The 27,704-nt window shown below is 39.0% G+C and overlaps 3 protein-coding genes across 3 annotated transcripts; all 3 read left to right on the top strand.

Annotated features, from left to right (window-relative positions):
- The first annotated feature begins 1,804 nt into the window (after nt 1-1,804).
- On the top strand, nt 1,805-2,737 carry LOC142177135 (uncharacterized). The gene has a single exon (XM_075245600.1). The coding sequence runs from the start codon at nt 1,805-1,807 to the stop codon at nt 2,735-2,737; it is 933 nt and encodes a 310-aa protein (XP_075101701.1).
- An 8,896-nt stretch (nt 2,738-11,633) lies between these two features.
- On the top strand, nt 11,634-13,552 carry LOC142177134 (uncharacterized). The gene is made up of 3 exons (XM_075245599.1): nt 11,634-11,715; nt 12,637-12,845; nt 13,445-13,552. Exons 1-3 carry the CDS (start codon nt 11,634-11,636, stop codon nt 13,550-13,552), a joined length of 399 nt encoding a protein of 132 aa, XP_075101700.1.
- A 4,104-nt stretch (nt 13,553-17,656) lies between these two features.
- On the top strand, nt 17,657-27,386 carry LOC107775799 (protein NETWORKED 1A-like). The gene is made up of 4 exons (XM_075246577.1): nt 17,657-17,886; nt 18,707-18,962; nt 20,912-25,181; nt 25,983-27,386. Exons 2-4 carry the CDS (start codon nt 18,868-18,870, stop codon nt 27,177-27,179), a joined length of 5,562 nt encoding a protein of 1,853 aa, XP_075102678.1. The 5' UTR covers nt 17,657-17,886; nt 18,707-18,867; the 3' UTR covers nt 27,180-27,386.
- Nucleotides 27,387-27,704: the final 318 nt, after the last annotated feature.

Genomic DNA, 27,704 nt, shown 5'->3' with positions numbered 1-27,704 from the left:
AAGCTCGGGACAGGGTCCCACCATACCAATCAATACATGTCTAAATCATACTGACCAAATAAGCAACTCCAGAGCAAATGGAGCGCACCAACACCTTCCGTTGAGCTGATAGACTACTTGGAGGACTCTTAACCTGTCTATCGGGACCTACGGTCATGAAACGCAGCATCCCCAGGCAAAAGAGACGTCAGTACAAATAATGTACCGAGTATGTAAGGAACAAAAATCAGTAAATAAAAGACATGAGAGAAACATGGAGTAAAAGACTCAACATGTAAGTCTGAATAGCTCTGTGAATGGTTTATTATTTATAATATCATGCATATGCATATAAATGTCATATCATACATAGATATATACGTACATAACATCATCAAGCCTCTGAGGGCATCCCATCATATCATCTCGGCCACTGTGGGCAAAATCATCAACATATACCAGTTGATCAGGTGGTGGTGCGTATATAATGCCGTAACCTTTTCCCATATCATAAATACATATAATATACACGTATATAACACAATCTGGTCATGGGTCAATGTACATGTATAAATGAATAAAATGCATAAGAAATACGTTAATAAGGTTTCTCGAAATTTATAAGATCAATATGCCTTTCGGGTATACTTTATCAACTACGTATTTTTCTGAGACCTATGAACAGAAGATATAATAATAATTCACATGGGGAATCAAAAACATAGACACCCCTAGTACTTCTATGAATAGAGTCCTTTATGAAAGCTGTGTGTTTGCTCGTTTTGTTTGTATCGTATGAATCATGCCAAAAAGAAAGAAGGGATAGCCTTAACATACTTGAGCCGATTCTCTTAACAATTCCTCTAATCCATATATTTTACGAAAAACACGTAACGACGGATCGGAGTAGGGAAAATCCGTATGATGTTCTTGAGAAAAATTATACCATGTTCTCGTAAAATCGCATCTCACACTGTTGTTACATTATGGAATCTCGTATGAATTTTTTGCTGAAGCTTTTCCTCCATTACTTAGCAGCCATAACCTCCCATTTTAATGATTTAGGGAGATATCTTATTTTTGTGGGTTGTGGGCCCCACTTGATAAGAATGCATTTTTGCCCAAAATCTCCTAATCATGCCACCTAGTACATAAACCAAAGAGTCACTTATTTGACGTGATTAAGAAGATCACTTGCTGCCACGTTGGGAGGCCTTTTAGGCTTATCCACAAATTTCTAATTATCTTGCTAATCTTCCATTAAACCAATAATTAATCAATTATCCACATAATTAAAAATTATCTCAAATTACTTAAAATACTAATCACTTTTAACACACTTTATACACCTTACTATCATGGTCATGTGGTACCTTATATGGCACTAGTACATAAATATAGGGTATTATAGCTTGGACCGTATTTTATCTCAAAATGTCAAACTTCAACGAAACTAATTTTCTTCGATTCGCTTACCCTCTCACCTTTACGAATTTACTTATCACTTGTTTGAAATAGCATAATACTTATAACCTCAAAATAATCTTGTCCTTGAACTGATGTCAATTATCTTACGATAAATCCAACGTACAATACTACGGGGTGTAACATCGCCGTAATACTGCGCGGTGTAACAATATAGTTTGGTGGACCCTTAAATTATATCAATTGGTATCAGAGCAGGTTCATTCTATCAGGCTAACACCTAGAAGGGATCCTCATGGCTGCTCTACCAAACTTTGAAGAAGGTCAATCTACGTACAGGCCACCAAGATTCAATGGCCAATACTATGGATGGTGGAAGACAAGGATGCACGACTTCATCATGGCTGAAGACTCAAAGCTCTGGGACGTCATCTGCGATGGACCCTTCATCCCTACAAACACTAGTGGTGACCCAGCAGTAATAGTTCCCAAAACAAGAAAAGAATTCAATGATGTTGATCGCAAGGCCATAGAGAAGAACTTTCGACCAAAGAAAATTCTTGTCTGTGGTATTGGTCCTGATGGATATAACAGGATTTCAGCATGCCAATCTGCTACGGAGATCTGGGAAGCTCTCCAAATAGCTCATGAAGGGACAACCCAAGTTAAGCAATCAAAGATTGACATGCTTACCACAGAATACGAGCTTTTCAGGATGAAAGACGATGAGTTCATCCAGGACATGCATACTTGGTTCACCTTCATCATCAATAATCTTCATTATCTGGGAGAAATCATTCCAAGGAACAAACTTGTCAGGAAAATACTCAGTGTTTTACCCAGTTCCTGGGAAAGCAAAGTGAATGCTATCACAGAGGCAAAGGATTTGCAGAAGCTAACCATTGATGAACTTGTTGGTAATCTGAAAACTTATGAAATGAAGAATAAGAAGAAGGATAATGAGAGAAGAGAGACCAAAAGGGAGAAGAACCTGGTCCTCAAGACAGACAACAATGATTCAGGTGGTGAGGATGCTGATCTGGCTTACCTAACAAAAAGATTCCAGAAAATGGTTTGCAGAAATGGAGGCATTCTAAAAGGGAGCAGCTCCAGCAAGCCAAAAAGTTATGACCTATGTCATAAGTGTGGTAAGACAGGACATTTCATCAAGGATTTTCCTCTCCTCAATCAAGATCAATACAAACACAACACAGACAAAGCAGCTAAGAGGAGCCCGGTTCCTGACAAACGTTTCAAGAGGAAAAATGTCGCTAACAATGTTATGAAACAAGCTCGTGCTGCATGGGGAGAATCTTTTAGTGAATCTGAATAAGATGATGATTGAGGTGACAGCTCCATGATGGCAGTGGAAAGTAAAGCAGCTGAGTATGACTCTATCTTTGCCTTGATGGCACGATCTGATAATGATGAAGATGACGACGATGATGATAAGGTAAACTTTCTAGATATTCAAAGAAATCTGAAGTCTTATTCTCCTAAAAAAACTCGTATCCTTGGAAAATGTTTTAATTGATACTTATCACAGTCTTATAAATGATAAAAATGCATTAACTGTGGAACTATGAGACATAGAACATGAGAGAGATGATCTAGTGGTTGTTGTGGTCGACCTAAAAGAGACTATTGAGTGTGTTAAAAAGGAGAAAGAAGCTTTAACTGAAAAGGTTGCTAACATAGAGCATGGGAGAGATGACCTATTAGTAGTAGTTGTAGATTTGAAGGATACAATTGAGGAACTAAAAGGAGAAGGTAGGCATGAGATTCTTCAAAAGGGAAAGGAAGTTGCGGATGAAACACATCTTAGGCTTGAAGATCAGATAAAATCAGTGAAATCTAGTTTGTGTGTTGAACTCAAGAAAAACAAACAACTTCAGGAAGAACTAATTAGAGTCAAGAGTGATCTTGAAAAATCACTCAAGTGGACCTGGTTCTCTGAAGCTATCACTGCCATGTACACGAACAATGGGGGAAACAGGCAAGGAATCGGGTTTCAAAGGGGAAAAACTCCCTACAACCCTCATAGCAAGTATGCTACTGTACCTGACAACTGGCTCTGCACTCACTGTGGTAACACTAGAAACTTTAAGGAAACCTGTAAGGCCAAGTTTCAGTCTCAACAGAAAAACAAAGTTTTTGCTAAAATGATAATTACTGTTAGAGAACCTGGTCCCTCATATAAAAGAAGCATGATGCCTGCTTGGACCAAAAGAACCGTAATTCATCCATTTCCTCATTACAAGGGACCCAAACTTGTTTGGGTTCCTACGTATAACCCTTAATTTCCTTTTGTAGGGAACAGTGAAGGGGAGCAGCCAACAATGGTACATGGATAGTGGTTGCTCAAAGCACATGACTGGAAGTACAAACGATTTCCTTTCACTGAAGGACCTACAAGGAGGGATACATTCTGGGAGTTGGAAGGATTGGGAAGTCTCTCTCTCACTCTATTGAAAATGTGTACTATGTGAACGGATTAAAGCACCGCTTGCTCAGTGTTTCCCAAATCTGTGACAAGGGAAACAAAGTGGAATTTGTGTCAAAGATATGCACAGTCACTAATCTTGTGACTGGTGGAGTGGTGTTAGTGGCGAAAAGATATAAAAACATCTATGTTGCTGATTTTGAGTCCCTGCAGAGGGGTAATCTCAGCTGTCTAAGTGTTGTTGATGATGATGCTGAACTATGGAACAAAAGGCTGGGCCATGCAAGCTTCATGTAGCTAAACAAATTGGTCAAGAAGGACATGGTTCGTGGTCTGCCCAAGTCAAGCTTCAAGGATCACAAGGTGTGTGATGCATATGTAAAAGGAAAGCATGGCAGATCCTCTTTCAAACCCAAAAGGGAAGTTAGTTGTAAGGCCCCGTAAAATATTTTCCAAGAACTCAAGGTTTGTGGTGCCGAGGTAGGCTAATGTGTAAGGCCCTTGAATTTCTATTGCCAATTCGATTGATTTCGAGCTTAGGAATACTATTTAATTTAGACCTGAACCACATGAGAATTACTGGAGTGAATAAAGTTATTTGGATACTTGGGAATAATTATTTTATTAATATTTGAGTGTTGTAATAATGGAGAACACTTGGTTGTTAATTTCAAAGTAATAAGACTAAAAAAATACAGTGAGCTATCTCCCCATAGCCCAGCTATAGCACAGGAAGGAAGTAGAAGATTTTAGCAAACCAGTGAGCTAAAGCCTTGTAGCACAGGGATAGCACCAGTGGAAAATACTGCACCGGATTTTAGCAAGCCAGTGAGCTAAAGCCTTATAGCACAGGGATAGCACCAGTGGAAAAATACTGTACCTGGGCCTATTAATACATGAGCGGGGAGAGAGAAGAATAAAATGATTTCAAGACTAGGGCTTTTCTCTCCATCACCCATCCGGCCAAGGCTTCCAATACACACTTAAGGTGAGTTTTAAGTGTGTTTTTATAATGATTCCACTTCTCAATCACTAGTTACAACAAGGTTTTGTATTGGATTCTATAGGATTTCTTCAAAATCTCAAGAACACCCCAAAAGTTGATTTTCAAGATTTGGTCGACAAGAGGTAATCTTTCACCCTTAAACCTACATGCATGGATTGTTAGTGAATATATGAGAAACGAGTAAGTACTAGCACTTATGAGATGGTGATTGGAATCCATAAATACTTAAACTAGATTATCGGGTCGTGATAGGACTCCGTGCTAAAAGTACGGTGGTATTGGTATTGATAGTGATTGTGATTGATGTCTCTAATGAGATAGCCTAGCCGATCGGGTCGTGATCGGACTCCATGCTAAAGTTACGGTGGTATTGCTATTGTGAATATTGGTACTATGAACGGTGGTATTGGTATTATGAATATTGTTATTGTGAATATTGGTACTGTGAACGGTGGTATTGGTATTGTGAATATTGCTATTGTGAATATTGCTACTGTGAACTGTGGTATTGGTATTGTGAATATTGGTATTGTGAACATTGATATTGCGAACAGTGGTATATCGGTGCTAAAGATCTCCCAACTAAAAATAATATTATCTTTGTATCTTGGAAATTAATATGTTTTAACTTTGAAATTGGATATCATTGATTGTTGATTGTTGTTTCTATGGTTTTCCCTTTCTTACATTGGTATTCTATTTTGAAAGAGGACAGTTAGCATTACATACTAGTACTATTCCATATGTACTGACGTCCCTTTTGCTGGGGACGCTGCATCTTTAATGGATGCAGGTGGTTCATCAGCGGGAAACTTTGGTCCACGTTAGCAGTCACTCTCTATTTAGCAGGTTTTGGTGAGCCCTACTCTATTTCGGGGCTGATGTCATTTGAGTTGTACATTGTGTTTTGAGGTATAGCCGGGGCCTTGTTGCTGGCACTTCCATATTACTCTTATGTTGTATTTAGAGGCTCCGTAGACAGGTTGTGGGTGGTGTGTGATGTTGGGAATTGTACTAGAAATGTTTCTATTTGGAAAATATGTTTTTCATTATATCTATAAACTTGTTATACTTTGGAAATTATGAACGAAGTTGCTGATGGAATGAAATGGGAGTTGTTTATAAAATATTTTCAGTATTTGATTAATGGAGTGCATCTCCTCTTTATTCATGGATGAGTTTGGGTAGAAAAAAATCTAATAGGCTTGCTCGAATGAGTTCACTCAGTTGAGCGCCGGTCGCGCTCCCAGAGTTTGGGGCATGACAAACTTAGTATGAGAGCCTAAGGTTTTAAAGTGTCATAGGATGTCTCGGAGCTGTGTCTAGTAGAGTCCTTTTTATCGGTGTGTTGTCGACCACATCTATAATGAGGAGGCTACATGGACATTTAGGAATTTCTCACTTCTTTGATACTCCTAATCGTGCGGTGGAGCTCAAGATAGGAAGTTAATTTCCTCGTCATGTCTTATTTTCCATATGAGTAACCTGTAACCCATGGGTTCGAGTCAGCGAGAAGGGAATGAAAGAACTAGTTGCTAAGGGAAGTGTCCTTGTCCCTATTAATGTTATCGTGCCACCGGATCATATGGTAAGATCATCTAAGAAACAAAAGAGGGCTGGAATGTTTGATTTGTAAGAAACACCACTTGGGGACATATTGAATGACTCTTGAAATAAGTTATGGTTGTGGAGTCGAGGGGCATCAAGTAAGGTACTGCCCTATTAATTTAAAGTTACCAAGTAAGTCACTCCTTGCTATATCATTATGAACATCGCATGATTTTTCCTTGTTGTATATGTGCACCCATATTGAAGAGCACTCATAAACATGGTCTTAACAAGATGTTGAATCACAAAACATTGCATGTACCTACTCTTTGAACGAGAAGCATTATTCGTGGATCCACTCTATAACAAATTCTCTTATTTACAACCTCTTGTGGAATTGAGATATATAATTATATCCTTGAATTGAGTTATAACTCTAGGAGTAATACTTCCCACTTGATTTCCAAAATTCTCAACAAGAGACCATACCTGATGAATTTCTTACAGAATATTTTGATTCAAAATGGATAATATCTGCTCATTTGTGCTTATGCATGTATCGTTTTAAATCTTACCTATGTGGTATCAAATCTAGTGTAAGACAGCCTAGTGTTGAGATCATTCTCGAGCAATTCTCATTGTTTTGTGTATGTGGCTCTTATGATTGGAACAATCACTTTACTCCTTTATGAATAGTATCATGAATCCTTTTTACTGTCTAGTAGCATGAGAGCATATCTCAGCACCTATTATATGTGTAGCTGTCAATTGAAAGGGGTCACTTGTCCGTATAAATATTTCTGGGAAATTTGAGATTTTTACAAATTTGCCGTATCTCTAGTCCTCTCATATAAGATCAACTATTGGCAAAGGTTAAGTTGTGAGAATGATAATAATCTCACAAGTGTTCAACTTCTTTTTCATCCTCATGAGTTTGTGGCATAGACTCCTTGTGTCAAATACAGTTAAGAGCGTAATGCAACTTCGTGTATCTTGAAACCCATATCATATTCAGGGTGCTAGAATATTCTCATTTCGAGTTAAACGGATTTTCCCTACATTCCAAGAGGCGGCTGGTGTCACATAAGTGTTATCTCTCTTTGAGGTCTACTATTGCCAAACAAGGCACGTATGGAATGAAACAATTATTGTTGTCCTTTTCATGACTCATAGCCTTCCAAGAATAACTGACGCTAATTTATTATCCTTCCGATTATGCCCCCCCCCATATGTCACATGTCTAAAATGACTTATTTATTTAAATCTCAGAGTCGTGAACATGATCCATACATTATCAATGCCTACTAGGCAACTCTATGCCTCATTTGTCGAATCAATAAAGTAATCACAATGATTAACCATGTCAGTGCTATTTGTAGTATCCTTCATGTCTCTTAGGATATAACCTCCTGAAAAGCCCTGCTCAGTACATTGATGGATTTTGAATAATTCCAGCACAATCTCGGACCTCGTTGTTCCTATTTATAGTAACCTATGGGTGTTGAATGTTCAAAAATGTCAAAGAAGAAGCATCATCCCGTGATCAAATTTATTGGATAGGAAGTTTTATGGTAATATTCATGCTAGCACATCTTAGAGTAATTGTTGGAGGTCCCCAAAGGTTTAGTTTGTGTGTTCGGCATAGGGATTTAGAGTTGAAGAAAGTGAACGGATTATTCTCAAGATTTTCTCTATGAATATATTGGGTGAATTGTTAAGGAAGGTAAAGTATGTGTGGTCACATTAAGCCTTATGGAATATTGAAGGAATAGGCCAAACTATGAGTATGATGTTTTTCCATCATTGTCCTCCATGCACCCAATGCATCATATGTCTAGGTTCCAGAAGTTTGTTGGAAATCCTTTGCCTATCGTTCCAGTTGAAACTATTGAAGGTGAAGTTAATGGATAGTTGGCTTATAAGAGGTACCTAGTTGTCATTCCTATTAGATAAGTCCGTAAATTGAGATTGCCTTCGTCAAGTGCTATGGCGAAGTTCGTGAGTCGAGGAGGTCACCTCGAAGGCCGAAAGTGTTGGGGAAATAAAATATTCTCACTTGATTATATAGTCAAATGATTGTGGATCGAAAGGTACTTTCTAGGTGTTATGATTTAAATATGTGCAGCTTGTGTCCAGATATCACTCATGATAATGTAATGTCCGGTAATGTAGAGATTTGTATTATTGATATATTGATATGCTTTGCCGAATTGTGGACGTGTTATTAGGGGTGGTTTTGGTGATTCTCTGGTAGGTAGATAGGCCCTAATACAAAAGAAACTCTGCCGAAATATTTGAAAAATATGGGAGTTAGTCAAATTTGGGGGATTGTAATGTGTGAAAGAAGGAGATGAATTATGTTGGGTGTTTTGGGCGGACTCTACTTCTCAGTCGAGGACGAAGGATCCTAAGCGGGGGAGAATGTAAGGCCCCGTAAAATATTTTCTAAGAACTCAAGGTTTGTGGTGCCGAGGTAGGCTAATGTGTAAGGCCCCTTGAATTTCTATTGCTAATTCGATTGATTTCGAGCTTAGGAATACTATTTAATTTAGACCCGAACCACATGAGAATTACTGGAGTGAATAAAGTTATTTGGATACTTGGGGATAATTATTTTATTAATCTTTGAGTGTTGTAATAATGGGGAACACTTGGTTGTTAATTTCAAAGCAATAAGACTAAAAAATATACAGGGAGCTATCTCCCCATAGCGCAGCTATAGCACATGAGGGAAGTAGAAGATTTTAGCAAATCAATGAGCTAAAGCCTTATAGCTCAGGGATAGCACCAGTGGAAAATACTGCACCGGATTTTAGCAAACCAGTGAGCTAAATTCTTATAGCACAGGGATAGCATCAGTGGAAAAATACTATACCTGGGCCTATTAATACATGAGCGGGGAGAGAGAAGAATAAAATGATTTCAAGACTAGGGCTTTTCTCTCCATCACCCATCCGGCCAAGGCTTCCAATACACACTTAAGGTGAGTTTTTAAGTGTGTTTTTATGATGATTCCACTTCTCAATCACTAGTTACAACAAGGTTTTGTATTGGATTCCATAGGATTTCTTAAAAATCTCAAGAACACCCCAAAAGTTGATTTTCAAGATTTGGTCTACAAGAGATAATCTTTCACCCTTAAACCTACATGCATGGATTGTTATTGAATATATGAGAAAGGAATAATTACTAGCACTTATGATATGGTGATTGGAATCCATAAATACTTAAACTAGATTATCGGGTCGTGATCGGACTCCGTGCTAAAAGTACGGTGGTATTGGTATTGGTATTGATAGTGATTGTGATTGATGTTTCTAATGAGATAGCCTAGCCGATCGGGTCGTGATCGGACTCCGTGCTAAAAGTATGGTGGTATTGCTATTATGAATATTGGTACTGTGAATGGTGGTATTGGTATTGTGAATATTGGTACTGTGAGCGGTGGTATTGGTATTGTAAATATTGCTATTGTGAATATTGGTACTGTGAACGGTGGTATTGGTATTGTGAATATTGGTATTATGAATATTGGTACTGTGAACATTGATATTGTGAACAGTGGTATTGCGAACAGTGGTATATCGGTGCTAAAGATCTCCCAACTAAAAATAATATTATCTTCGTATCTTGGAAATTAATATGTTTTAACTTGAAAATTGGATATCATTGATTGTTGATTGTTGTTTCTATGGTTTTTCCTTTCTTACATTGGTATTCTATTTTGAAAGAGGACGGTTAGCATTATATACTAGTACTATTCCATATGTACTGACGTCCCTTTTGTCGCGGACGCTGCATCTTTAATGGATACAGGTGGTTCATCAGCGGGAAACTTTGGTCCACGTTAGCAGTCACTCTCAATTTAGCAGGTTTTGGTGAGCCCTACTCTATTTCGGGGCTGATGTCATTTGAGTTGTACATTGTGTTTTGAGGTATAGCCGGGGCCTTATTGTCGGCACTTCCATATTACTCTTATGTTGTATTTAGAGGCTCCGTAGACAGGTTGTGGGTGGTGTATGATGTTGGGAATTGTACTAGAAATGTTGCTATTTGGCAAACATGTTTTTCATTATATCTATAAACTTATTATACTTTGAAAATTATGAATGAAGTTGCTAATGGAATGAAATGGGAGTTGTTAATAAAATATTTTCAGTATTTGATTAATGGAGTGTATCTCCTCTTTATTCATGGATGAGTTTGGGTAGAAGGAAATCTAATAGGCTTGCTCGGCCGAGTTCACTCGGTTGAGCACCGGTCGCACTCCCCGAGTTTGGGGCGTGACATTAGTACCTCAAGGCCACTTGATCTTCTCCATATGGATCTATGTGGACCTATGAGGGTGACAAGCAGAGGAGGAAATAGGTATATCTTCATTATAGTGGACGACTATTCCAAATTCACCTGGACTTTGTTTCTCAGAACCAAGGATGAAACCTTCCCAGTGTTTGTTGCATTTGTCAAGAAGATCCAGGTGAAGATGAGTTATAATGTAGTATGTATCAGGTCTGACCATGGGACAGAATTTGATAATGCCAAATTCGACGAATTCTGTGTTGAAAATGGCATCACTCACAATTTTTCAGCTCTAAGAACACCACAGCAAAATGGTGTTGTAGAGAGGAAGAATAGGACTCTTGAATACATGGTAAGAACAATGCTGATTGACAGTGGTATTGCAAAAGGCTTCTGGGCAGAAGCAATCAACACTGCATGCTACTTGATAAACATGTGCATGATCAGGTCCCTTCTAAACAAAACACCATATGAACTGCTGAACGGAAAGAAGCCCAAGCTGACACATTTAAGGACCTTTGGATGTAAATGTTTTGTTCTCAACAACGACAAGGAAGCACTTGGGAAATTTGATGCCAAAAGCGATGAAGGAATCTTTCTGGGATATTCATCACAAAGTAAATCCTACAAAGTATACAACAAAAAAATTCAATGTGTTGAGGAAAACATACATGCGATCTTTGATGAATCTCACCACTCTTGTGAAAAGGATTTGCATGATAAGAGTGATATAGATGGAGAACATTCAACTGTCCCTGGTGAAGTCATTGACATGGCAAATAGAAAGGCTGACATGATGAGTCACGTCAGGGAGTCAAATGAGGATGGTGCAACTATATCTCCAACTGATGGAGAGGAACCTGGTCCCGCAATCACAACAACTGAAGCTAAGAAGAGAGTTGTCGATGTTGTCCAAGCACCCCACATGCTGAGATGAAAAGCAGCCAAGGACCACAATCAGAAATACATGGATCATCTATCAATGTGATTCAGGTGTCTAATTGGAGGCACAAAGGTTCACACCCTCTTGAAAACATAATCACTCCTCTTGATTCAGGAATTCAAACTAGATCAAAGGCTAGAAACTCACTTGCCTTCTCAGCATTTCTCTCTCAAATAGAGCCCAAAAATATCAAAGAAGCATTAAAAGATGCAGACTAGATTACATCTATGCAAGAAGAGCTCCATCAATTTGAAAAGAACAGTGTATGGCACCTGGTTCCACGACCTGCGGATCGAACTGTTATAGGAACCAGGTGAGTATTCAGGAAAAAACTTGATGAGTTTGGAAACACAACAAGGAACAAGGCAAGGCTAGTAGTTCAAGGCTACAATCAGGAAGAATGGATTGACTATGATGAAACTTTTGCTCCAGTTGCTCGAATGGAGGCAATCAAAATTCTTATTGCCTTTGCATCGCATATGGAATTCAAATTGTTCCAAATGGATGTCAAAAGTGCATTTCTGAATAGTTTTCTCAAAGATGAAATCTTTGTCAAGCAACCACCTAGATTTGAGAATCATGAGCATCCTCAGCACGTATTTAAACTTGACAAGGCTTTGTATGGGCTAAAGCAGGCTCCTCGAGCTTGGTATGAAAGGTTGTCAAAATTTCTTCTAGAAAATGGCTTTACAAGAGGAAAAATTGAAAACACCCTTTTTTTTAAGAAACGAGGAAGGAACCTACTCATTGTGCAAGTCTATGATGATGACATCATTTTTGGAGCAACAATCGACTCTCTGTGTGAGGAATTTGCAAAACTCATGAGAAGTGAGTTTGAAATGAGCATGATGGGGGAATTGAATTTCTTCTTGGGTTTATAAGTGAAGCAAACTCACAAGGGGACAATGATAAGCCAGCAGAAGTACATTAAGGAGCTGCTAAAGAGATTTGACATGGAAGCATAAAAAATCATTGATACTCCCATTGCCACAGCCACTCGTCTGGACAAGGATGAACGTGGTTCCTCTGTAAATGAGACCATGTATAGAGGTATCATAGGGTCACTCATGTATCTCACAGCAAGCAGACCAGATATTGTCTTCAGTGTGGGTCTTTGTGCCAGGTTTCAATCTAATCCAAAGGAATCTCATCGGAAGGCAGCCAAGAGAATCCTGAGATATCTCAAAGGAACACAGGACCTGGTTCTCTACTAACCCTCATGAGGCAATTTTGATTTAGTTGGGTATGTTGATGCTGATTATGCGAGGTATCTGGTGGATAAGAAAAGCACTTCTGGCATGGCACATTTTTTGGGTTCATGTCTAATTTCATGGGGTACAAGAAAACAAAACTCAGTGTCCCTCTCAACTGCAGAAGCTGAATACGTGGTTGCTACCTCTTGTTGTACTCAACTACTGTGGATTAAGTAACAGCTAGAAGACTTTGGAGTGTTCTCTGATTGCATGCCCTTACTGCGTGACAATACCAGTGCACTTAACATGGCCAAGAATTCAGTTCAACATAAGAGAACAAAGCACATCGATGTGCGACACTATTTTCTCAGAGACAATGTTGAAAAAGGGCTCATCTATGAAATTTTACAGTACAGAAGATCAAATTGCAGACATATTCACCAAAGCACTGAGCAGAGAACAGTTTGAAAGGAATCGCTTAGGGCTAGGGTTAATAAAATCAAGCTGAGGACCTGGTCCCTCGATGATTGGCTATGAAAGAAATGTAAATGTAAATTAGCTAAAAAGTATTTTCTGGAAACGTCTAACTCATTTCTATACCATTACAGGTAGACACGCATGATGATTACAGAGCAAAAAGCAGCCAATGCATTGCACGTTGGTCAAAGGACGAGGCTTATATTTGCAAAATATGTCAGGGAACCTGGTTCCCCTAACACAGGTTAGTAGTTTCTCTATACTCTCATGCATAATTTTTTAAACGGTTGAAACGGTGCAATGTCATTACACTGTCAGCTTATTTTCTTTCCCTATTTGTGAACCCAAATGTTTTGCCCGTTATGAAGCGACCCAACTACCCAAATTGCCACCTATTCCTAACCGGTCCCTTACCCCTCTTAAATACATCCATTCACAATCACTTTCACCACTGTTCACATAAAAAAAATCCAAAATTCCTATTTTTTCTTTCTTCAAACCAAACTCTCTCTTCTTCAACTCACTCCACTCTACCATGTATGAACACCAGGAAACACAAGATGTTCCAAGTGTCATCCCCACTGTGTCCTCACCTGTTGATACGTTAGTGATAGAACCCACACTCTCCACTCCGATCAGTCCAAACCCTAAGACAGAGTCACAACCACCCTCTGCTTCCACTCTAACCCAATCGAGTACTGGTTCTCATCGGAGTCGTAAAACTTTGACTCCCAAGAAGTTTGTGGCTGTGACCTCTCCTTCTGCCTTGCCGAAAAAAATGGTTGAAGAAGATATAGTAGAAGAAGAAGAGAATCAAGAAATTTCCAGTCTACCAATGAAAGAAAGCTCTGGCAAAGATCAAGATGTTGGTCATATCCATGATGAATCGACAATGACAGCCCCGACCTTGAGTCTACAGGTAATACTCCTCATACTTCTAGGTTTACCATGGGGTTACAAGAACACGAGGCCATAGAAAATATGTTGTCAATAGCTGCTGAGGGATGTGTTATTGAGGTTGGTAAAGGTGTGTCTGCGTCTCAAGGGGAAGAAAATAGTACACTAGTGGAGAATAGGGAAATGGTGCCTGTTGAAACATCAGCACTGGACAGTACTATTGGGGCACCAACTGAGGGACCCAATCCCTCCACGCAAGAGGAGCTAACCCTTGGTTCCTCTCAAGCACCCCAGGTCAGTACTGATCATGTTCCCTCTCCTAACTTTTACGCTGAGCCTTTGTCAATGGTTGTTCCTGAAATGACATCGTTATCTGAAGAGGAGAATGAGGACTGTGAAGATGATTATGATAATGTGGCTATTGCTAGTTTTATCAGGGCTAGGAGTAGACATGCCACTACTTAAGCGCCAATTCCTAAGAGACCTACCACTAGGTTGCAAAAGAAGGAGGCTCTTGAGTCTGTTATTAGGAAAAGCCAAGAACAAAAAAAGAGGAGAAGATTGGTAAAGGATGGGAAGATTGTGAATGAGAAAGTAGTGCATATTGTCAATGTTGATGATGAAGTGGATAAGGAACTTGGTTCCTTAACTCGCAAGTTCTCACAGAAGCACACTATCCCCAAGTCAAAAAAGGTGTCCTCCGTGAGTACGGAGAGTTTGAACAAAGTTGAAAGTGACAACTCTGGTGAAAAGGTAGTTGAGGAATCTGAAGAAAAACTGACTAAAGAATTAGTTTAACAAGTGTCTGAGAAGAGGATGTCTGAGAAATCTGCTGAGAAAGGAAAGAGTGCTCGTAAATCAGTAAAAAGGAAGGATGATGCCAGTGAGGAACCTGGTTCCTCCAAAAAGACCAAGGTTGATGATACCCAGGATGCTGGCAAGGAAAAATTAAAAAATCAAAAGGTGTTGTGGGGCCGTACATTTTCCCCTCATATTCTGGATATGGCTGGCATGCGCCAATTGGTGGAGATATGTGAATTCCAATAGTGGACACACCTGTTCACAAGTGTCAGTCCCAAAGTTTATGAGGAAGAAGTGCGCAGTCTTTATGCCGACTTATTTACAGTTGAAGATGATCATATTTGTATGATGGTGAATGATGTTGATTTTGTGATGGACTCTGTTGTGCTGGGAACTATTTTGGAAGTGCCTGCTGAGGGTTTGTCTTCTATTCTGGGAACCTGCTTTTCAAACTTTAGAAATGCTATCTTGAAGGATAAGGCAGTTCAGCAAGGGGAACGGGTACACAAGAAGGCCCCCCTTCCAGTGTACCAACTGCTGTTTGAATTGGTGAATAAGGTTTTGCTCCCTCGTGCAGAAAGAAAGTCTATCACATCTCGAGCAAACCTGGTTCTCATGGAAGCACTGAATGGTTACACAACTATCAACCTGCCTGACATCATGATAGAACACATGCAGAAGGTAGCATAGTTCAAGGATGGTAATCATGGGCTACCTTACGGGTTCCTCCTCACTAAGGTTTTTGAGTTCTTCAAAGTCCCTTTGGGAAAAGCTAAAGTGGGTACTCGTAAGCAAACCTTCTCCAAGACCACCCTCGAGGAATGTGAGTGCATTGATAAGGTTGGAGGGGTTGGCAGCACTTTTACTATCTCCTAGTTGATCAACGATCAAAACAGTGCCACTGATGAGATAAGGAAGTTGAAGGCAAGGAATGTCATTCTTGAGGGTCAGCTAAGTCAGCTTCAGAAGGCACCTGGTTCCAGCAGCTCTCACAGCACAGAAGTTGTCCGTCTGACCAAAGAAAATGCCGACCTCAGGAAACAGGTTGAGGACCTAAAGGAGAAACTGCTCAATGAGCAGATGTCAGCTAATGCTCGAATGGACATCCTTCTTAAAACCCTTGCCTCTTTATCTAAGACTTCCCCCTCCGGTGCTCCCTAAAAAGTGTTCCCTTTCTAGTGTCAAGTCTTAGTGTTTGTCCTTTGTTTTACTTCAGATGATGTTTATGACTGGTACTTCTGTTTTTGCTGTTTTTATTTTGTGGATGTGTTAGTAACAATGGAATTGCTCCCTGCTTAATATCCAAATATTAATGAAAGTTTTCTCTTTTTGTTATGTATGCCTTACTCTTGTGTTCTATTTTTAATCATGTTTGTGTGCACACATGTAGCATGAGTTAACCAAGCTAGACTTCTTTTTGCTTAGTACTTGTTGCTATTCTTTTTATGATGCCAAAAGGGGGAAAAATAATTGAGGGGGAACAGATTCGGGGGGATACAGGAAATGCGAATGTCATTCTGGTTCTTAGGGGAAACTTCAATTATAAGTTTGACATCATCAAAAGGGGGAAAATTGATAGGTTATATGTACCTTGTTATATTTTGATGATCTAACAAACTTAATGACAAGAACCAGATAAGGAGCCTGATACACATCCTCAAGTACGTGGGAATAACAAGTCTCAAGCTGGAGATGTAAATCAACTCTTCAAAAGTCAAAGAAACAACAAGGGGAACATATGGACATCAGTTCCCCTAGTGACAGTACTAAGTCAACTCTCTAACAGCTGTAAAGTTGCTGCATGCACAGACAACAGTGCAAAACAGTGCAGCAGTCAACTTCATTGGGAATGCTCATGTACCAAACATGCTTGCATCATTCAAGTGATGTCATCAATATTATATTAACATTAAACCAAAGGCAAAACATCACTGAACATTGAAGAATCCATCAAGTACTCTCTCCAGTGACCAATCAATCTGGCAAGCGATTCTCAAGAGCATCAAGAACAAAAAACAACATAACAACGGACCAGTTCCCTGTATTGAATTATTATTAGTCCTTAGTTGTGTTGCACCCTTGTTAAAATTCTTTACTTGTAATTCCTTCTTAGCTTAGTTAGAAGCATTATGTAGGAAACCTTTGTAAATCATAAACCCTTGTGTTTGTGTCTTGACTAGAGTTAGTCGAGTTGTAAGTCTTTGTAATAAAGTTATTACAAAGTGGCTTGTAATAGAGTTGTTACAAGTTAGTAGGGGATTAAGAGGTTAATTCCTAGGTTACAATAGGTTGTAATCTAAAGTTTGCTCAGCAGTGAAGTTAAAATCCTACAAGGGTAGGTCGTGGTTTTTAATCCCGTGAGCTGGGAATTTTCCACGTAAAACTTCCTTGTGTCGTTTACTTACTGCAGTGTATGTGTGTTCTATGGGAACTAATAGAGAACCTGGTTCTCTATATAGTTTGGTGGACCCTTAGTTTCTATCAGTTGACATTTAATTTTTTTTTTTTTTTGAATATAAACCCTTTTAGACAAAAACAGTTCAAACAAACATTTTCCTTTTTCGAAAACTCAACAAACAGCGTGCATATCCCGAAATATACGTACCTTATATTATGCCCATTGTATTGTATAGTGAAGACTGAAGCCCATTCAAAGCTGCATTTAATAAAAGTATCACATTTGTCTCCACTTTAACAGTTTTTGTCAACTGGAGAATAAATTAAAAATGCGGATGCAGATGCAGATGCAGATGCAGATGGGGGCTGTTGGAGTCAGAAAGGAGAGTGAATGAGAAATGCAATGGCTTGCGAGTAAATGAAGTTTTCACTTTCATGGCTGCTCATCACTCTGCTCTTATCACTTTTCAGCATTTTTGTAAGCTTCTCATTCTTTCTTTTAATTTTTTGTTCTAAAGATCCTTTTTTTTGGGGTTTATTTTCTTGCGTCTCATTTGTCTTACTCATGTCCATTTTAATTGGTGAGTTTGCTTAATGGGAACTGCTTGATATGCTTGAAATCGTGCTGACAACTTTTAAAATAGATTAGTTGTTTGATCCAAATTATATAAAGATTGATCTTTTGTACATTTATTCACGTCCATTTGCACAAACTCTTTGACTTTCTGTTGTGGGGTTTATAAATCTTGATGGTTAAACATCATTTGGTGTTCTCCACTCTCATTTTACCAATTGACAAGTGTAGTGGAGGAGCCAGATATTTTCACTTAGGGGAGTCAAAATACAAATAAGTAAACACAGGAAGAAGATCTTGTGATTCGTCTCAAGATTGAGGAAGATACTTGGACAAAGGTGGCGACGCCTGTGTGCGGCCTTAAACTGTTTGTTTTAGAAGTTGCCTGATTTGGTGATGTATCCCACAGTTTGTTTAGAAGTTTCTCTTTCTTGTTCTGATTGTGATACTTCTTGTCAATTATGATATTATGATGTGCTTTCCATTTCTATCTAGACATATTATTATTCTGGGGCCAAATTGATAAAGACTTGCATGTATTTGGCGTTTTCCAGATTGCAGCTTCTTAGCTTTGAAACCTTCTGAATTAATAAAGAATTAAAGTGTCTTTGGTGGTCCATACCTGGCACAGAAGCAGAGCAGGGAATGCTATATTGATGTCATTATCCATGTTGTCATAGTTTCAGGTCTTGATCCTTTATTAATTCAAAATTGCTTTCTTCAGCTATTCTGTTGGCTAGGTGAGATAACTGAAGCTGCTAGACCTTGATAATTGAGCAATATAAAATTCTGACACTGGCGTGGATTCATAATTTCTTTTACTGGTATAAAGACCAGGATTATGCAAGGACAAAACCTATTGCCCTTTTGTTCTTTGCTGGAGTCATGGCGACCTTGCTACATTCTGACACGAGGCGCTTGTACTCTTGGTGGTGGGATAGCCATATTCCAAAAAACTCAAAATGCCTTCAAGAAAATCTTACTGCAAGGCGCTTCTCTTGGCCTTGCAGAAATAACTTCATTCTGAATACATTTCCATGTTATGTCTTCCTCAGGAGAAGCAAACTTCATGCCATTTGATTGTTTGAATTTGGTACTTGTTATTTTGATGTTAAGCTCTTGTTTGAATTAATGAAACGATGGTGTCTTCTGGTCTTATGAAAACTTGGTATGCCGCTTTGCACTGACTAGATATCTTCTGTGGTGTGTATGAAGACCAATCGATGCAAAAATAGAATTTTGCATGATAATCATGGCTATGGAGAGTTATTATAACCTATTCTGTGCAAATGAATTGAGAAAAGCACTATCTCTTCTCCTTGTCTCCCTCTGTACATCTATGAGTTTTGAAAACATATATTTTGATCTTATAATTGGAAGTAATAGAATGTCAGTGATCGAAGGCTTGCCTTGAATCTTCATTCATGCGTGTATGCATAAGAAGTTGCTAGAACCTAGATATTTGTGTGTTCTTCATAGGGAAAGTGTATAAAATGTCTGTATGCAATTTGTGCTTGTGAGTGGATTACCAGCATGAGGTATGAGGGTAGAGTCTGACCTGTTTGCCTATCAGGTGGTCCTGTGCTTGAATATGCATAGATCTGTTATTCCGTTATCTTGTAAAGATGGATCTTTACTTTAGACTAGGACAGATAAATTGGTTACAACCAAGCCGATACTCATATCTGGAGCAGTTGTTCCTCTCTGCATTACATACAATCTGATAAAAGGGCAGATAATCTGCTAGGCATCTCAGATTTGTTGCTGTCCCTTTTTGCGGAACTGGAACCCGGATAATTAAATTGATTTTTATTTATGCGTGCTACTTGCGTATTTTGTCGACTGTGATCATTTCTAATTTTGTCCAATCTTGTATGAATTCCGCACATCCGTATTAACATCCGCATTTCTACGACACTCATCTTGTGGATATGTTGGACCTACTGGCCCAACAGTCACTCCCATATAACGTTTCTGGTCTTACAACCATTTTATAGAACATGCCTTTCATGTTGGTAAATATCCTCTTAACGCATAACACACAATTAGTACTTTTCCATTTAACAATCCTATTATGATTGTATGTGTAATATCTGCATCTATCACACAGTTCTCCTGAAAGATCAACTCTGAATAACTGAGTTTTTTGTATTTAGGGACCACAATCCCGTCTAATTTAATCTCAACCTCACTGTTTTTGTGTTGTCTAAACTTGCAGTGCCTATATTCACTCTCGCTTCTATGTATCTACAACATTTTCTTTCTACAGTGCTTCTCCATAGTTCAAGGTTTCGTTTGACACCCTTATTAGTTTCGTCAATCAACACAATATTCTGCAATTAGCAGACAGCATAAGACCTTATCTTGTATATTGTTAGTTAGCTGATCTATAACTAAGGTAAACAAGTGCGGGCTCAATGCAGATCTCTGATGTAAAAGTACAGTTAAAGGGAACTCCCTTTTATCTCTTACCTCTGCTCTTACAGTAGTGACAGCTCCTTGATAAATCCTTTATTGCATTCTATATATTTAATATGAATTCCTTTCTTTTCCAATACCACCAAAGGACTTCTCTTAGCAACCTATAATATGATTTCTCTAGGTCAATGAACACCATCTGTAGGTCCTTTTTCCTCTCCCTGTAAATTTTTATTGCAAAAATATAGCCTCCATTGTAAACGTACCAGGTATAAATCGAAAAATGATTCCCTCTCACTTTTGTAGTGTCCCTAAGTCTATGCTCTATCACTTTTTCCCAAGCTTCATCGTATACGTCGTGAGTTTGATGTCGCGATAATTCCTGCTACGTTGAATATATCATTGTATTGTCTTCTATATGTGGTACTTGGAAAATTATGCATAAGTTTCTTGTGATGCACTTGTTTGTAAAATCTCATTGAGGAACTTAACTTGTTTCGCATCTTATTTCAACAGAAATGGATGCTAAAGTAAAGTCAATGATCAAGCTCATTGAGGAAGATGCCGATTCATTTGCAAGAAGGGCTGAAATGTATTACAAAAAGAGGCCTGAGCTAATGAAGCTGGTTGAGGAGTTGTACAGGGCATACAGGGCACTAGCTGAAAGATATGATCATGTGACAGGCGAGCTAAGGCAGGCCCATAAAACCATGTCAGAGGCATTTCCTGACCAAGTGCCTTTTCTACTGGCTGAAGATTCACCCATGAGATCTTCCACACAGTATACAGAGCCACATACTCCAGGAGAGTGGTGCCCGATTCATGCATCCTCTGACACAGATAACTTGCAACAGGATGTGATGGGTTTAACACCATCTAGTATACATGCTGCACGGAAGATTGGGACTTATACTGGTGATTCTGATAAGGGGACAAGTGAGTGGGGTTTAAAGCAGTTATTTGAGATGTTTGGGGCTGGAGAAGAAATGTTAAAAAACTCAAAGTTCCTCGAAGGAAAATTGAGCAAAGGATTGAACAGAAACACAGAAGAAAAGGAAAAACGTTCGCATAATCAAGTATCCGAATTGTCAGATGAGAATGAGAATCTCAAGGCCAAAATCCTCGTTCAGTCGGAGCATGTCAGTGAAGCTGAAGCTGAAGTTCGAAACCTGAAGGAAGCCCTAGCTGGTATGCAAGCAGAAAAAGAAACTACCTTCATTCAGTATCAGCAATGCCTGGAACAGTTATCTGCTGCAGAGAGGGAGCTCAATAGTGCACAGAAAGATTCCACGAAGTTCAGTGAACGAGCTAGCAGAGCTGAAAATGAAGTTCAAAAGAAGAAGGAATCCCTTATCAAATTAGAGGTTGAACGAGATGCCAGTTTGAGCAAACATAAGGAATATCTGGGAAGGATATCTAATTTGGAAGTTAATGTTAGTCAAGCACTTGAAGGTACAAAAGAACTAAATAAGCATGCAATTAAGGCAGAAACCGAAGCTCAGAATCTTAGGAATGAGATCTCTAAGTTTGTGTTTGAAAAGGATGCCGTCCATCATCAATATAAGCTATGCATGGTAAACATATCTGACCTTGAGAAAAATCTCTTGGTGGCTCAGGAAGAATCCAGAACGCTTAAGGACAGAGCTGATGGAGCTGAAGCTGAGATCAAGAAACTGACATTTGTTCTGATGGAGCTAAGTGAGAACAAAGAAGCTGCTGTCCGTGACTATAAACACTGTCTGGGTAAAATATCCAAACTTGAGAATGAACTATCTTGTGCCCAAGAGGATGTAAAACGCCTTAATGGTGAGCTTTCAATAGGAGCTGCAAAGCTTAAAAATGCTGAGGACAGGTGTGTTGTGCTGGAGGTGTCAAATCATTCATTGTGCCGAGAAGCAGATAATTTGGCAACGAAGATCGCAACGAAAGATCAAGAACTCTCTAAGAAGCAGATGGAGTTGGAGAAAATTCAAGTTGATATGCGAAATGAGCACTTAAGACATGCACAAATTGAAGCCACCCTTCAGGCTCTTCAGAATTTGCACTGTCAATCACAAGAAGAGCAGAGAGCTCTGACCGTGGAACTCAAAAATGGTCTTGAGCTGTTGAAGGACATGGAAACATGCAAAAATAGGTTGGAAGGTGAACTAAAGCGATTGAAGGATGAAAATAAGAGCCTGAATGAACTGAAATTATCCTCAACCAATTCGATAAAGAATCTGGAAAATGAAATCCTTAGCTTGAAGAAGATGAAGGAGAAACTTGAAGAGGAGGTTGCTCAACAAGTTGGACTAAGTAACAACCTTCAGCAAGAGATTTCATGTTTGAAAGAGGAAACCAAGGACCTAAACAGTAGCTATCAGGCTTTAGTAGAGCAAGTGAAGGCCACAGGTATAAACCCTGAATGTATCAACTCTTCAATAAAGAGCTTGCATGAAGAGAACTCAAAGCTCAGGATAATCTGTGAGAAGACCAGAAGCGAGAAAGAAGTCCTCCACAAGAAGTTGGAGGACATGGATGAACTTTTGAAGAAGACGGCTACTTTACAGAGTTCCCTCTCAGATGCAAATGGTGAATTGCAGGGATCGCAGGAAAAGATGAGAGCACTGCAAGAGTCTTGTCAAATTCTAAATGGAGAGAAATCTACTCTTGCCACTGAAAAAGCTGCTCCCTCTCAGTTGCAAATTGTAAGTGAGAACATGCAGAAACTCCTAGAGAAAAATGATGTTCTCGAGAACTCTTGTTTTGGTGCAAAAGCTGAACTTGAAGGTCTAAGGGAAAAGGCCAAGGGTTTAGAAGAGATATGCCAATTTATGATGAATGAGAAGTCCAATATTCTTGCTGAAAGAGGTAACCTAGCTGTTCAGTTGAAAAAAGTTGAACGGCGACTGGGGACAACATTTATGGTTTTCGAAGAAAGGTATGCTTGCCTAGAGAAGGAGAAACTAGTAAAACAGCTACAAGTTGAAGAACTTAGAGTTTCTGTTGAAATGGAGAAACAAGAAAGGACCAACATTACTCATCAGAGTGAGACCCGATTAATTTACATGGAAAACCATATCCATCACCTGCAGGAAGAGAGTAAGTGGAGAAAGAAAGAATTTGAAGAAGAATTTAACAGAGCTTTAAAATCCCAGTTTGAAATTTTCATCCTGCAGAAGTTTTTACAAGATATGGAAGAAAAGAATTATTCTCTCTTGATTGAGTGTCAGAAACATATTGAGTCATTGAAATTCGCTGACAAACTTATTTTAGAGGTAGAGAATGAGAGCCTTGAACAGCAGGTTGAAGCAGAGATTTTGGTAGATGAAATTGGAAGGTTGAGAATGGTGATATATCAAGTTTTCAGGGCCTTTGAAAATGACTCTCACCTTGTGTCTGAAGATAAGGTGGAAAATGAACAAACTTTCCTGGATCATATCTTGGGCAGTGTTGAGGATCTGAAATGTTCCCTCAGAATGTATGAGGATGATAAGCAGCAGTTGTTGGTCGAAAATTCAGTTCTTTTAACTCTGTTTGCGGAGATGAAATCAAAGGGCCTGGAAGTGGAGTCGATGATGAAATCTGTGGAGGAGGAGCTTAATATCATGGAAGAGAAGCTGGTAACAGTGCAAAAAGACAATCATGACCTAGTAGAGATGAACAAGAAATTGCAGTCAGAAATGAGCAGCAGTAGTCAACTAACTGCCATACTTGAGGTGGAGGTTCGGACTCTCTGTGTCAAGCATGACGAGTTGCAGACAGCTTACCTTGAATTACAAAAGAAATACTCTCAAGTACTTCATGAGAACGAAACATTGTTGACAAAACTCTCAGAGATCAAGGAGGAGAAAGGGGTAGTGGAGCAGGAAAATGATGATTTTCTACTTGAGACACTAACTCTTGGTAATTTCTCTACCATTTTGAAGAGTTATGGTACTGGAAAACCTGATGAGCTAAAGTCCATTTACGAAGATATGCGCAAACTTTATTGTGTTATCCTTGACTTTGAGAAGGAGATGGATGTACTTAACGAGAAGCTGGAAATGAAGGAAACTGATAACCTACTTCTGAAGAAATCAGTTCAAAGGTTAGAAAATGAGCTTCATGAGGTCAAGGAATCTAATGATCATTTGAAGCTGGAAATATCAACTGGAAAAGAACTTCTTGGCAAGCAGGAAGCCGGGCTTTTGAAAGCAGGAGAGAAGCTTAAAGCATCTGAAAGTTTGAACTCAGAATTGTGTAGGGCTCTGGATGCACTAAAGGCTGACTGTCTAGAATCCTCGAAGATGAATGAAGATCTAGAAAAGAAGATAATTGAAATATCGAGAGAGAATACAACTCAGAACAAGGAAATTGAACGCCTTCAAGAAGCGAACGTGAATTTGGTGGGCGAATTAAATAAATTGCATGAAGAAATTGAAGAGCAACGAGTCAGAGAAGACTGCCTAAGTTCGGAGCTCCAGGAGAAAGACTATGAGTTTGGATTATGGGAGGCAGAAGCAGAAACAGTTTATTTTGATTTCCAGATTTCCTCCATTCGAGAAGTGTTACTGGAAAACAAGATGGATGAGTTAACTAAGTTTTGCGGGAGAGTCGAAGGTGAAAATGCTTCCAAAAGCTCGGAGATTGAGCAGGTGAAAGGAAAAATCAATAAAATGGAGAGAGAAATTGGAGAACTGAAGTTGCAATTACATGCATATGCTCCTGCAATAGCCACTTTGAGGGATGATGTAGTATCGCTTGAGCATAATGCGCTCCTCCACACGAGGCTTAAGCAAGCTGGCTCTCCGGAATCAAAGGTAATGTAGTTTCTACTACTAACTGATGTACATGTTTCTTTTATTCTCATACTTACTGCAACTGATGATATTTCTGTTGTTGGGCCTGAATGTAACTCAAGCCTTTTGGGTTTTAACATGACCTTTGCTTTAAAACATCAGTGGTTTGATTCCTCTGTGAAGTCGAGGTTTGGATGAAAATCTCCTGATATATCCTGGAACTATTCTTAGCATATGTTTGTTATACTTTGAATACTATTCTTAGTCAGTATTTTCTCTTTGAAACTCATCCTATTGAGGGTTCATTCTTTCAGAGCAATTTCCTGTGTATGATATCTCGTTTCTTAGGGATAGACTGACTTGTTTGCTTGACTTAGACTCATGACTTGCGTCTAGATTGTTGAAGGAGATCTAGCTCAACAATGTTAATTTTAACATTGGGTTTGTAACACAAAAGGGTGTGGCCTAGTGGTGTATGAAGTGGGTGCAAACCTTAGAGACTAGGGTTCAAATCCCAGCAGAGACAAAGGATTTCTTTCCATCTGCCTTAGCCTTGATGGGCAGAGTTACCCGGTTCCTGTGCTGGTGGGAGATAGCACGTACCCGGTGAGGATTAGTCGAGGTGTGCTCAAGTTGGCCCTGACGCCACCATTATTAGGGGAAAAAACATTGGTTTCGTGTTGCCCAGTTGACTTGTAAGAATATTCTATGGACTTTTATTTAGAAGTACATAGGGAATATATGAAAATCATTTTATCTGGAGAGTTTGTGATCAGCTGCAATTTTCCTGTTGAAATTTCTTCATCCTGCATATATTTGCAGTGTGTTGATGTTGTGGTTCATCCTGATGAAAGTAGCGATGAAAAGCTGATAGAAGATCAACCTGTCATGACAAAAGACATCCTAGATTTGCGGGAGCTGAGGATCAGGATTAAAGCTGTTGAAAAAGTAGTGGAAGAGAGGAACAAGCCTATTTTGGAGGTATCTTCATACAATAAGTGTGGTCGAGACAGTGCTGAAAGTGAAATTGAGGCATTAAAATCTCGGCGTAGTTCTGATCTAGAGAAACATGAACATGCAGAAAGGAGGAGTCTGAGGAATGAGCATGGTGATGGTCATAATAGGCAAAAGATGAAACCCAAATCCTTTGACGGCCGAAACAGTATACGAATGAAAGATATACCACTTGATCATGTCTCTGATGGCTCACCACAAAGAGCTAGAAGAAGAGGTTCTTCTGAGGCAGACAGAGCAGTTGATCAGATGCTTGAGCTATGGGAAACCACAGAGGGATGCAGCCCCAATCAAAGTGTGAAGGACTTGAAGAAATGGGCAAATTATCCAACAGAGGGGACTATAGGGTACAATCGATTTAGAGATTTGGATTGGAGGAGCAATCATCCAACCACAGAAGCAGAAATGGAAAAGGAGTTGGGTGTTGATAAGTTAGAGTTATCAATGAACTCCTCTGATGCAAGTCATGAAACAACCAAGCGGATTCTGGAGCGACTTGCTTCTGATGCTGAGAAATTGATGAGTCTTCAGATGACTGTTGATAACATGAGAAGGAAATTGCATACTAACAGAAAGGCTAGAAAAGCCAAAAATGTTGATTTTGAAGCAGCAAAAGAAGAGTTACAAGAAATTGAGCTAACGGTTGTTCAGCTGGTCAATTTGAACGCCCATTTAATGAAGAATGTAGAAGAAAGCACACTTCTTACAGCAGAATCAAAAGAGGTCATGAATATCAAGCTCAAAAGAGTTTCAGAGCAGGCGAGAAAGGGGTCTGAGAAGGTTGAACGACTACAATTGGAGGTTCAAAAACTTCACTACATGTTACTGAAACTGGATGATGAAAAGAAAAGCATAGCCAGAAGCAGATTTTCCAGGAGCAACGCAGGTATTGTATTGAAGAACTTCATCCATATTGGGAAGAGAAATGGTGAAAAGAGAAAGAAGGTCCATCTTTGCGGATGCTTTGCAACTTCAAGTAGCAGCAGCAATAGATACTACATCTAATATGCTTCTAACCTTGTTTGGATCATTTCTTCTGTAGTCACTAACCGGAAAACTGATCCGTGTTCAGTTCCAGATGAATTATATCAGCTAGTTTTGTGAAGGCTACTATGTTCGTTGTTCAAACCTTTGACTGCCTAAAGTACTTTAGCAATAACAGTACTTTCTCGATTTATAATTTAACCTTTCAGAGCTGCTAGTTATTGGTAACTATAGGTGTTCAACAGTAAAGCTATTAGCTTTAGCTTGTGCGTTTATGAGCTTCTGCAAAAGGGTTCCTGCAAGGACTAAAATAAATAGATTTTAAAGTTTGCCAAACGGCCTTCTCCCGTACAATTTACTCCCTCCCTTTAAAAAAAAATATTATCTTAGTTTGACTTGGCACAAACTTTAATAAATAATAGAAGGCTTTTAAGATATATGGTCTTAAATAAACCATACCATTTGTGTGGCTGTAAAACTTATGAAACTTGTGGTCTCAAACTTATCATAGCATTTGTATGGTAATAAGAAATATTGAAAGGGGAC

Source organism: Nicotiana tabacum, chromosome 23 (genome assembly GCF_000715075.1).
Source record: "Nicotiana tabacum cultivar K326 chromosome 23, ASM71507v2, whole genome shotgun sequence".
NCBI lineage: Eukaryota > Viridiplantae > Streptophyta > Magnoliopsida > Solanales > Solanaceae > Nicotiana > Nicotiana tabacum.
Note: the sequence above shows the minus strand (reverse complement) of the source record. Positions and strands in the feature narration are given on the sequence as shown.

Bases quoted from the DNA above. Each gene is read 5' to 3' on its own strand.
- LOC142177135 (XM_075245600.1), top strand. From the start codon at position 1,805: ATGGCTGAAGACTCAAAGCTCTGGGACGTCATCTGCGATGGACCCTTC.
- LOC142177134 (XM_075245599.1), top strand. From the start codon at position 11,634: ATGAAAAGCAGCCAAGGACCACAATCAGAAATACATGGATCATCTATC. The intron at 11,716-12,636 runs GTTCACACCCTC...CCATTGCCACAG, and splicing joins GTCTAATTGGAGGCACAAAG to CCACTCGTCTGGACAAGGAT. The intron at 12,846-13,444 runs GTTCTCTACTAA...ATACCATTACAG, and splicing joins TCAAAGGAACACAGGACCTG to GTAGACACGCATGATGATTA.
- LOC107775799 (XM_075246577.1), top strand. From the start codon at position 18,868: ATGGCGACCTTGCTACATTCTGACACGAGGCGCTTGTACTCTTGGTGG. The intron at 18,963-20,911 runs TACTGCAAGGCG...GCATCTTATTTC, and splicing joins AAATGCCTTCAAGAAAATCT to AACAGAAATGGATGCTAAAG. The intron at 25,182-25,982 runs GTAATGTAGTTT...ATATATTTGCAG, and splicing joins CTGGCTCTCCGGAATCAAAG to TGTGTTGATGTTGTGGTTCA.